Raw genomic sequence first — 12832 nt, 5'->3', positions numbered from 1 at the left:
TAAACAAAACAACCAAACGGCACCTAAGTATGCTGTTTACCCACACATCCGAGAACTCAGTCTACGATTACATTTACATGGTCATTCTAACGCCATTCTTTCGGTACAATCTTACATGTTCCAAGAGCGCTGTGGAAAAAGCGTGCTTGGAGCTCTGTCGGTGAAGTGTGACTATTCATTCATTGGCCCAATGTGCTTTCTCCGTCTGATCCGTACTAGTAGTATATAGACGCAACAAAATCTCCAAGGCCCGAACATGAGAGCGCTACTCCATGAACAGCTAGCTCCTCAGCCGATCCAGGTTCTTGGAGCAAGCAACTGCCGCCGCCTCGATAGAATTCCATTCCCAGTGGTCGAGCTGATCTGTGGCGAGCATTTCTGCCACACAGAACGAACAGTTGAGGTTAGCTACTTAGCTTGTATGTTTGGTTGTATTAATAAGCGCGTCCTTGTCTTGACAAAGGCCACGCTTCTGTTTTCTGAGAAGCGAAAGCGAAAGAAGAGAGGTACCTGGAGGCCGCGGTTTAGTTAGGCGGCTAGAGCCACTTCACTAGGGGTTCCTGGGCTCTGCGCTCTACTGTCAGCAGATTTACCTGCCAGGAACAAACGACACGAGTTTTAGTGGCCACAGAGTTCAAGGGAACAACAAATTCATAGCAGGGGTAAAAAGACGGGGCACAGTCATTTGAAGAAGTTTCATGGGCGTTAATTAGACTTCCAATCAATATGAATCCTACAGAAGTTGATACCAAAATGGTACTACTACATGTGCTGCTAATCACATGTACGCCAACATTTGGCATGATCAAAGCTAGCAGTATATTAATCATTATTATGTTTTTACCATTTTCACTGAACTCACAGCTTCCTTTGCGTGCTTTTTTTTATTATTAAAATATCTGTTCGACTATAACTGTTGAGGCTATGTGGATCAATATTTTTTTTTTCTTACCTCGTTTGTCTGGCCGCCTTCTGCTACGCCACAGTAACCGAATAGGGGTGCCTGGAAAACCGGCGTCTGACCGGAGTTTCTTTTCCATGTAACGGCGGTACGTGTCAGGGAAGAGCTTCGCATCATTTACAAATAGAACGAATGTTGGTGGACCGACGGCAGCCTGCAAATCAGCAATAACTTCTCTTCAGATCCAAAGGAATGCACAGGTGAGTTTAAGGACATTACTTCTCAAATATATCTGGAAGCGGTAAAAAGATTTTTGAATCATTTGCTTCAAAAAAGGGTTGTCGGATCTAAACCCCATCTGAAACATGGGAGCCCCCGGCACTAAGTCTCAACCTAGCAGGTCCTAAGCCTTCGATAAAGGAGGATTGTGATAGGCTTGAGCCTAGCCATTCAAACGGAGACAAAATCCAGGAAAAAATCCATTGGGGTCATAATCCTCTAAGCGGCATGGCGCGGCATATCGGAATCCAAGTATTATGTTAAATGGGCAAGGACCGGATTGACACCCCTTGGGGATGCGTCCTTAGTGACGCGCTACATCAGTGAACGAGTATAGTGAAAATGAGCAATGGTCTTTACATCATCTATGGGTGCAAAGCGTAAGAAAGCTAGTCGAAATGTAGGGTCACTTGCAGATAAGTTAAGGGTTGACGCAGCAACTAGGAGACATGTAAATATCTTATGCATTCAATGGACTGAATGGAAGGGTCATGCGAAGGTGGAAATACCGGCTTCAAGCTTTGGTACATAGGGACAACCCCAAGTAAAAATGGAGTAGGAGTTTTGATTGATAAGAGCCTCAAAAATGGTGTGGTGGGTGTGAGAAGGCAAGAAAATAGGATTATCTGATACCTCGGTGGTGGATCTATGGTCCATATTGGGTTCTCCCAAAGATGCCCTTATGACCTACAAACTATGGTCCGTAAGAGTACCGGGCACCAACTTGAACTCATGTGATCCACCACCATGGCTTGTCCGACATGCATTGATGTTGCCTAGAGCCTCTGCATCCTCCAATTAGTTGCCCTAAACCAGAAACCTCATCTACCTTTATCAACAACCTCGAAAAGGAAGCTGGACGAGGAGGAAGTGGCATCATATTCAGACGAAGTAACCTCATTATCCTGTTCTCTATGCAGGTAACTCTTTAAAAATTCATTGGGCAGACCCGCAACATTTTTTATCTGTGAATCCTTGTCCGATACATCATCTAGGGAGGGGAGCCATGATTGTGAACCCAGAAAGGGAAAGACCATATTTTTTTTAAAAAAAAGAAGTTTTCAGATCTTAACAGTTGAGCCTAGAGGAGCTGGCAGCAATGCAAAACAGAGGTGCTGAAAAAGCGTCACTTTTTAAAGAGAGATAATTTTTCAGCAGTATTTCAGGGGTCTAATTATCTTTGGGTGGCAAAAGAGAGATACTTCCTACATCTTCAAATACTCAGACATGTTCAGGATTCTTGTTTGATTGTTTTGGCAGCAAGTTGGGAAGTGTAAACTTGATGGTAGGAAAAAAAATCAAGTAGCGGCAATTTCATCTTGTATTATGAAGATGGTATCATATACACAGTAACATATAAAAACAAGTTTGTTCTCATGAGAACGAAGTTAGGAAGTTACCTGTGTTGTATAATAGACACGACCTCTTTTGCCACCTCTTGTTCTTGGTGGTGATTTGAATGCTATAGCTTCTCTAATAACTTGATTAAGAATGGAGGTGCTGAGTCTTCTAGACCTTTCCTTCTCAACCAAAGCAGCAGCAGAAATTATCCTGAAGGCAATTTAGTACATCATATTATAGAATATCAATATAGGAAATTATATCTAAACTCGACCTGCGGAGGATAAGACAACCCCTGGACATTTCATTAAGAAGATCTTTTCAAGTAGGCCGAGAAAACACCCGAACCCCTATCCCGCCCATAGACAACAGCATCGTAGGTCATAAGAAACAACCATGACCAGGGCCAGGTCATAGACCAATGCTTTAGCATTGGACAAAAGACGAGATCTTTTAACCCTAGCCTTAAAGTTTGCTCCCACAACTCAAAACCTAAGGAGTGCTGAAGCCACCTAACCAACTGGAGGCCCTTTCACATGAAAGGATATGTTGGGAAGCTAACCATCATAAAAGGGTTATGCAAAGCAGGTGTTTAGATGACAAGTGACATTCATGCACAACTAAGAATGTTGAGGAGAAACAAAAGTTAACGGATTCAACAAAAGTTTCACAATTCTGAAAGAAGAGATATACAATAACAACTAAAAGCTGCAAGTAGATTTGGGTATATTAAAATGAAGAGTTTACTTTTCAACACTGGTGCCATTTGTCGCAGAACAGTAGACAATAGGTGCCCAATCAAGTATGCGAAGCTTTTCTCTTACATCTTGTTCATAATGTGTTGTACTCTCGTGGTTCTTGTTTGGGATTGTATCCCATTTGTTCACAACAATGACACAAGCCTTTCCTTCTTTTTCAATCCTCTCTGCAATTTTATAATCCTTGATACCACAAGAATTCATTGTGTTAAAATGAACATACAAGACAATCATATGTCTCTTCATGGGTCTAAACATACATGTGTTCATAGTTAACATACCTGCTCTGTGACACAGGCCATTGCTTCAATAACAAGGGCAACCACATCAGAGCGCCGAATTGCTCGAAATGCACGCTTTACCGAAAGTGATTCGGTTGTGCTGCCAGCAGAAATAACTGCTGTCCTGCGCCGGATCCCAGCAGTATCAATGAGTTTGTACTTCTGCAGCATGTTTGAGCAAATTATTGTTCTATTCCTGTGAAAGAATCAAGCTTTCCAAGTAATAATTTTATTCTGTTACAGAAGTAATATAAGTGACCATAATTAGTGTCTTCAATGGAAGACTATGACAGCACTGGAATTAATTAAACATTAACAAAAGTGTTGGGAACAGACCTCCCCATCTGCTGTAGTAAACTCAGTATCAATGGCATCACGTGTTGTCCCACTAACTGGGCTGACAATAGTTCTATCTTCTCCAACCAAAGCATTTAGAATGCTACTTTTACCCACATTTGGTCTTCCCACAATGGCAATAGCAGGAACCTTATTTTTCTCTTCTTCAACGGCATCCAATACCTGCAGTACCCATGAGTTACTTTATGCTATGAAATTGACAAAGTATTGAAGTATCTTCACATAGAAAATAAAAAAAGAAAGTGATGTCAGATATTCAAGAATTTATAGACAGATTTCTGAAGCAAGTCTAAGGCTTCCATAGTAAAATAGGAAAATCCTCAGCCACTGGGTAAAACCTAAATCCCTAAGGCTATATCCAGTAGAATCCATATTACACCTCCTATTTCAAATTCCACTCTTTAAACAGTGCAGTTTATAGTACAAAAACAATGTTTTGCACGGCCATATACACGATATGCTAAGCACGACCTACTATGCCACTCTCAGTTAGTGTGAGGGTCCCACCTGTTGTAGGCACATGAATAGAATGACTCTGAGGGATTATGAGTTCTTTCGTTGGCATATAAGGAAATTCCCTTGATACACTTGATAAATCCATGTGGGGTTTCCACTCCGATGCATTTTCTACTTTCTAGAAGCTTTATCTTGTTTCCGGTATTGTGGGATGAAGCTAATCAGCACAATGAACAGTACCAAACCTTCAATTATTTTAAAACCTTCTATATCAATTAGCCTAGCCTTTTTGTAAGTAACTATACTTGCTTAGCTTCCACTGTCAAGTACAATGTAGCTATGGTCATATTGTCCAATCTTTATTTCATAAATATCACATTAGCATTCAGCCATTAACAGAAAAAAGCATCAAGAGACAAGTGTTTGGTTAAACCAATTCCCATACCTCAAATTTTCTCAACTCTGAACACACCAGGTCAAGGAGATCTCCAGTTCCTGTGCCAGTGATAGCAGAAATTGGCAGAGGAGAAAACCTAGCAGGAACCAACAGAAAGATGAGTTGAACAGCTTGGCTGACTGTTGGACAGTAACAGAAAAGGCAAACCGTAAAAAAAGTTGTCCTTATTAATATGTTATATTGCTTTAAAATAACAGCAGAAGTGGAGAATTGCATACAACAGATTCTAGAAACATTTTGACCTTAGAGAGAGTGGTGTTCACATGAGCTTATAGGATGTTAAATTCTAAAAAAAATTGTTGCTTATTTATAATTTACAGCAAACAACAGCCACTAATGAGTGTTTTTATTTTATCCATGTATGTTGTTTGGCTTTAGTATTTGAGCAGTGCTGCAATGCACCATATCTAGTGCCATGTTTTAACTATGATTGTAATCAACTCATCATAAGTATCACATAAAAGAACCAATACATTATTCTATATATTTTGAAATGCAAAGGAAACAATGACTGGTTTTAGAGAAACAGAAAGTTATATGCTCACCCGAGTGACCAAAAGTCTAATGCTTGCATTTGCCCTTTCCGTGGAGATTCACACTTATTGACAGCAAGTAGAATACACTTGTCAGAGTAGTTGCGTCGTAACCAATCAGAAATCTCTATATCAGCTGCCACAAGACCAGCCTGAAATATGTTGACACCATTATACTAGTAAAAAAGGAACTTAAATGAGAAATTATAGAACAACAATTTCTGGTCAAAAATGTTCAAGGAAAGCATTAGAAGTACATATATTTAAGGTTGTTGTGAATTCAAATATTAAACCAGCACTTCCATGAGCAGAAAAGAAAGATAATTTCCTAAACCTGCCTGACCATCCACAACGAATAGTATGACGGATGCTTCATCAACAGCTGCAACTGCTTGTTTTTCAATCATTGATGGCATCCTTGCAATAGCAGCTTCTCTAGTGGCGAGAGGAATCCCATCCATACCAACAGTAGTGGTGACGGCAAGTTCTTCCATTACACCTGCTTGAGACTTTGACAAAGTAATTACCCCACCAGTATCAATAACCATAAACTCATGATCACCCCAATAAGATCGTCCATATAAGCGGTCCCTTGTCACACCAGGTTCATCAACAACTATAGCCCTATTGCCCTGCAAGAAATCATAACTCGGTTCATTTCTGCATTCTGGTCTGAAAATTGTATGGTGATGAACATTGCAGGCACAGCCCTGAGTGATGATTGACATACTCCGACAAGACGATTGAAGAGTGCAGATTTACCAACATTCGGCCTACCAATAATTGCCACCTTTGGAAGAAGATTATCTGGAATCTGAATCACGTATAGGGCAGTTACAGCAAAAGAATATTTTTTCGATATTTGGGAATTTCATTCAGTAGAACATCAATGTATGTATGTATACTGACGTGTTTAGACACAGATGTCTTATCCCTGATGTTTCTTCGTTTCTCCCTGACATCATCATCTGAAATGTAATCATTATATAGATTACTAGAAAATGAACTAGCGCACAAAAGAGTGGCTCTCTGATGAGAAACGGACATAATATTTCATCCTGAAGTTTTCGCAACAATAAGAGGATAAAAAGGCACTGTGATTTCAAAGCTACTGAGCAGTTCTTTGCTGCCTTCAAATATCCAAATAGTGGTATCCGCAGAACCCAAAAACCGAATATGATACATACCAAAGTAGCAGGGATAGATTGCCCAATGCCCATTGACGCATTTTCTGTGCAAATCTTGCACAATCCTGCTGACTCAACAAAAAAAATCGCTAAGGGCTAGTTTGGGAACTCCATTTTCCCAATGGAAAATGAACTAATTTCCCTTGGGAAAATGAAAATCCCTTGGAAAAATTAGGTTCCCAAACTAGCCCTAAAACTGGTAAGGTATGGTCAGATCTGTATATCACTACAACCATACACAGAGACACCAGGTACCTTCAAACTCTCTCATGGGGCTACTCCACAACATCAATCCTGATTCCTGAACTCTGAACTACTGGTACCACTACCACTACGCAGTCCTCTAGAATTGCAGGCAGTGACCAACAGGTAATACGGCAGAACCGAATGTCTGGTCACGTCACCGGAAATACTAATATACTATTGTATGGAAGGCGGTCCGTAATGTAATGTTCAGAAATAGGACGAGGAGCGCCTCGCGAGAAACTCACCGATGTGGAGCTCCCGAGCGAGGCGTTTGGCGAGGTCGGCAGCGGCGCCACGGGCTTCCTCCTCCATCGCCTCCACGTTCATCGCATCCTCATCATCCTCCTCCTCCCACTCCTCCTCTTCGCCGTCGTATTCGTACTCCTCCTCCTCGTCGTCGTCGTCGTCTTCATCGAACTTGTAATCAGCAGAGTTTTTCTGCGCCGCTGAAGCGCGGAGCCCAGCACCGCAGTGGCGTGCAGGCGCGGGGAAGGAGAGGAGTAGCGGACGCGGGGCGGAGGCGGCGGGCGCGGCCTTGTGGTGGAGCGGGCGAGAATGACGAGGCTTCAAGGTTTTGGAGTGTAGGCGAGGGGGGTACGAGGAGAAGGGCGACGTGGCGGCCATGGTTCTCGGTGCTGCGGCAGTGGTGGGGAGGAGAACAGAGTAGGCGGTGTGGCCGCGTGGGAGTGAGTGGATAGGGGCGTAGCTTTATTAACGAGCCGCTCGAGCTTGATAGATTGAGTTGAGTTAGGGATGACCAGGGATGGAAGTGGTAATCCGAATCGTTAGGACAAATTTAATATTTTAAAATAAATATGTATAAAATTCGATGTTGATTTTTTCTTATATTATCAAGCACATTAGTAAAAATATGAATAAAATATTACATAAATTGTTTAATATATTATTTGCTCTCTACAACACAAAAAGTTGAAAAAATTACCGAATTTGTTTCCGAATCCATACCGAAGTTTATATTTATTATTTGAGAAAATATAGGATGAATTTGAGGTTTACCTTTTATGAATCTCTTAACAAGATGGATGTAAAAAATAAGAATACAAATTTGTATTATATATTGTATATTCTATTTATTTGCAATCAAAGAAAAACGACTAAAAAACTGATTACCGAATAAATACCGTTTCCGATCGTTTTCATCCCTAGGGATGACCATGGTATCCTAAACCCGAGGACTATTTTGGGAGGAGTGGGTGTTGCTTTGAGATTATAATCAAAATCCTTTACTATTTAATTGGTCCCTTTAGATCTTGTTTGGAAGTAAAATAGTTTTCAAAAAACTGGTTTTATATTTTAGCTAGGAGAGACTAGTTTCTTGTTTTTTTAAGAATATATGAATCTAATTTATATAAACTAAAGCATAAACTGATATATTTGGAACCGTCTCAATTTTCATAAACCAGTTTCTTAGAAACTAGATGCTTCCAAACAAACCTTTAATCTCTTTCATTATCCTTTTCTCGAATGAGCCTGGAAGGAAACATATCTAATACATATGATCATTTGTTGCACATAAGTTACACATGGACTAATAAAATTCACAAAAAAAATCTGGAAAATTTCATACATATCCTTTCCCCCTACTCTAATTACACACAAAAATTTCAAGTTTAAATTTTGGTATATTTTAGTTGTAATAAAAAAGAACATTGTAACCGATTTTCTAATTTAAACTTGTTAGGAAGCTAAGTTATTAAAATCTGAAGCGTTTCGGAGCCACCTCCGCGCTTCCGGGTACGGGCGTACAGCGTCGGTCTCGCCTGCCGACGCGTGGTGGGATCGGATCTAAAAATTTCATCCACTAGAGTTGTGAAAGATGTCATGTTCGGTGCCCTCTCCCTTCGTCCCATGCTGTATACGATGCTACCTCCTGCCCACCGCGTGCCCCTGACCCCTGCTTGGCGAGTTGCCGGCCTCCACACGTCAATGTCGCCACACTCTCTTCTTCGTGATTGCCTCGCTCGCCTCCTCCACCACCGGTCCAACCAACCTCGCCACCTCCCTCTGCCTCCCCTCCCTCCTCCCCCACCGCATCACGCAGCTCCACCGGTTTTCACGACTTGGAGCAGATCTGCTACGCCACCGCCACGTAGACCAACTTGGAGGAGGGATCCCATCTGAATCCGATTCCCATCCCGTCCGAATCTCCCTTCCCACTCGCGGACGGGATGACCTTGTGTTGCCTCTCCCGCGCAGGCGTCAGATCTCCAGGACAAGTTTGAGGCCAACCGCCATGTGGTAAGGCCTCCTCCTGCTGATCCCTTTTCACACACCTCTTCCCATTCGGCTATTAGTGGGGAGTGAATTCACGAGTTACATTTGGTGATGATGGTATCTATATGGTGCCATGATTGTGAGCAATTTTTTTCTATCATGTTTAATTGTTATCTACATTTGGAGTGGACATATGGCTTTTATGCTTAGAACGAGTTTTTCTATTATGTATATTGGCATGGCATAGTCTCTTCTTCATTAATACCTCTATTGTATAAATGCATTTAGTTTTTTACATACACTTTTGCTTTTTATATTGGTTATATTTTCATTGTTGTTGAACTGGCAATGTAGGATGTTGACCTTGAGGAGAAGTTTGATGTAATAATATCATAATGGATGGGCTATATGTTTCTCTACTAGGTTTACATTCCAATGCTATCTCTTTTCATTGCATTTCAACGTGCTCTTACTTCTATCAGTTCTAAATTCTTCTGCTTTTCTGTAGAGTATGATGTCGTCTTCGGTTTAGATTGTTAGGTTTTCTGCTAATGTGATTTACTTTCCTAGAGCTGATGGGTTTTGTTTTTCTATTATTTGTAATGCAGGTTGTTGCACCTATCAAGATGACTTTCCATATGTAAAACAGTCACTTTTTCCCTTCTACATGTACAAGCCTGACTCTTAGTTAGTTGCCTCCCCTTAATGTAGACACGAGACATGTGTAATTACAATTAGTGCCTTCTTCGCTTCAAGTCTCTGATTTTTGCTTCTCTGGAGAGTATATCTAATTTTAGTTTCTACGAGTATTTGTCTTTTGTCATAGACACATGTACATTGAAGTGGCTGGTTGGGAGATTGTATCTTGCGATCCTGCCAACCCTAATCATGCCAAACACTTAAGAAGGAGGTATTAGTATAGAGAGTTGAGTACCTCTCCAATTTCCTAGCAGGTTTGTGCAAGATTTTTCTCCCTCCTGTAATATCCGTCTTTTCTTTTAATGTGATTTATGACCTATTTGGTGGATTTTTATTCTTCTTTTTTGGCTATGACTCGGGCGAATTTCTTAAGGGGTTTTGGTGATGGAACATGTGAGAAGACTTCATAACCATCAATTGAATTAATCCCCACAAGCGCCTCTGGTTTTGGTTTCCCCAAAACTTCCCCATATGGTTCCCGAATTTCTTTAAATTTGTGTTATTAGTTTGATACTTTGAGATATTTGGTAAAATGGTCCGTCATTGGGTTTGTGAGTGACTCAAATCTTGTGCATGTTAGATTTGTTTTGTTTTGATTTGACGTCTTCAGGGAAATATGAACAACAATATGCTCTATATCATTCCTGAAACTATAACTCAGTTCTATAAAGGTCTGTATTTGTGCTGCTAATCTGTGTACTTGTGTTTCTCTAGGGAATCAATTGATAGCTATAATTTTTCTTTAGTGACAACAACAAGTAATTGATATACAGGAAGCTAATTGTCTATGGGTCCTGTTCACTTCCAAGTTTTATAGTTGCCTTTTTTATTTCATCAGCCTGAGCTAAATTGTCTATTGCAACTTGCGTGCTTGTCTATGGATGAAAGCAATAATTCAGTACTAGCTTGTGTAATCTCTATTTCCAGTTTTCCACATATTTCAGTGACATTTGTGCTTTGGCAACTCGCAGGTGTAGCACTAAGCGTTGACTCTGAGTTATGTGATTTTTCTTGCAATAGTATTAATTCACTCATAGTATAACATGCCAAGATTCCATCCTCATTAGAACGTTTTGTTAATATTTCTTTTTATAGTAATATATAAGGGTCTTTAAAATAAAAGAAAAATGTTTTTGTTAACACCTATGTTTCAAGAGAGAGAGAGAAGAAACAACAAGTACTTGTCTTTGTCTTTGCTGAAAACAGTACAAGTTTTGGTGCAAATTGGGTTTATTAAAACCCGGTGCGAAATTAGCCCCATTTGTTACTTGTGATGTAATAATCTGCTGCAGCTATAAGTTGGATCATGTTTTACTGAAAGATGAAGCATGCTTATTCATTGTCTGAGTATGTGAAGTACTTACCAAATTTCTAACTAGGTCATCAAGGTAGGAAATGAAGTTTTTGCATGTCTGTATTATTTTGTTCTTGCTATAGCGTATAGTCCTGTTGTTTCGGTGCTTTAGTTGAACTTTTATTTGTGAAACATGTAAAACAGACTGACAATCTGAATAATGAGTTCATAATCAGTGTCTTCTTCATTACAGAGAGGAAGGAAAGAGTTTGCCTTCCCCATCACTTCCAAAAATATAAAATAAAATAGAATATAATAGTTCTCCTTTCCTTCTTCTGTATCGAACAATATAGAATATGATAAGCTGTCATATGGTCTACGACTTATGAAACTGTAACATTTTGCTTTTTAGACTCATGCAGTTCCTGGCCCAAGTAAATAAAATATCACGAATTCAACATTCCAGGTGGACTGGATACAAGTAGATTGTGGTATTTGTTTCAGGGGAAAATGTGTAACTAACTAACTGATGGTTGTTGATGCTATAGCACCTAGATGGGAGTACATTAGATTAGGAATAAATTAATAAGTGAGTTTCAGCCAGGGTTGACTTTCTCGGACCAGGATCACTGAGTTTCGGTAAATTTTTTGGTTTTCGCTACTCATCAAAAAATTAATTTCGGTCCGGTTTTAAATAGATCCGTTTCAAAATATAAAATACAAAAGTCAAACTTTGGTCCACAAAACGAAATTCGGATCAATGCAAACGAAATTGTGAACCCTGGTTTCAGCTGATGTCAGGCCCAAGCGAGGAATCATTTCCCAGAACTATTTCCTTTTCCTATTGATTTTAACTAAAATCAGTGACTCTGATGTCGTTGTTCAGGGGTGCAGCTCCAGTAGCAGCAGAAATTTCGTAAGTAATGTTTTTATTGGTATGGACAAAAAAGTCAATTCTGCTCCCCAAATTCCTGAACTTCTTTTCTTACTATATATATATTACAGGTTTTTGTGGACTCCAAAGCACATGACTGAGCTGTTATTACCAGGTATATGAACAACAGATACATGCACACTTGTGATTGGGTATGTTTAAATTATCTGTTTCTTTTGTTAGCTAATCAGTTCAGACTTCAGCTTATTTGAAGCTAAGTCGCAGTAGGTTTTTTGTCCATTGTTCTTTTGAATGGTTGCTTTTGCTAGATTGGATGATACCCCAGGTATAGAAAGAGGACTCGAATCTCCATCTACATGGAAGTCTCCTTGGTATATCGATATGCGCAGCACTTTCAGGTAATTTCGTTCCTTCTACTTTGCATCCCATCCTTGGCCAGTGACTACCACAGGTTTGGTATTCTCTACATGAGTTTGGAATGATCTTATGCACTGCAGGAAATTCTGATTCATGTCATGGCAGATAAGGTACTTCCCCAAAAAACCTTATCAATTGAGCCAGTCCATGTGATAGATTTGAGATTGAACTTTTCAAGGTATCTAAATCTATACTTGCTACCTTCTTGACATTGCCAAGCTCATTACTTAACTCTGAAACAAATTATGTTCCCATTTCTGAATACCTTCTGTTGAGCACTGAATTGAGCGACCGGACGGTCCGGCCCTGGGGCCAGATGGTCCGCGCGTGCGCAGAGCAGATTAGGGTTCCGAGTTTTGTGCTACGGTTGTTAGCTAAATTCGCGGAATTAGCTCAGGAGATTAGTTTTTAAAGGGTCCAGCCCCCCTCCTCTATAAATACAGAGGTATACGACTGATTTGTAATAATCAATCGAATCAATAACACTTTTATCTCA

General features: G+C 40.1%; 1 protein-coding gene and 1 pseudogene across 1 annotated transcript; one reads left to right on the top strand and one right to left on the bottom strand.

Moving 5' to 3' along the window:
• Positions 1-48: 48 nt before the first annotated feature.
• LOC100279896 (uncharacterized) lies at positions 49-7487 on the bottom strand. Its single transcript, NM_001152848.2, has 13 exons — positions 7042-7487; positions 6273-6331; positions 6094-6177; positions 5702-5995; positions 5376-5515; positions 4819-4906; positions 3897-4079; positions 3561-3722; positions 3269-3462; positions 2581-2731; positions 953-1115; positions 511-593; positions 49-378 (listed from the first exon to the last, which is right to left on the bottom strand). Exons 1-12 carry the CDS (start codon positions 7418-7420, stop codon positions 529-531), a joined length of 1962 nt encoding a protein of 653 aa, NP_001146320.2. The 5' UTR covers positions 7421-7487; the 3' UTR covers positions 49-378; positions 511-528.
• Positions 7488-11896: 4409 nt separating this feature from the next.
• On the top strand, positions 11897-12563 carry LOC109944101 (uncharacterized; annotated as a pseudogene).
• Positions 12564-12832: the final 269 nt, after the last annotated feature.

The sequence above is a fragment of the Zea mays genome, chromosome 2, assembly GCF_902167145.1.
Source record: "Zea mays cultivar B73 chromosome 2, Zm-B73-REFERENCE-NAM-5.0, whole genome shotgun sequence".
NCBI classification, from domain to species: Eukaryota; Viridiplantae; Streptophyta; class Magnoliopsida; order Poales; family Poaceae; genus Zea; species Zea mays.
The sequence above is the reverse complement of the archived record's forward strand: the minus strand, read 5'-3'. Positions and strand labels throughout refer to the sequence as shown.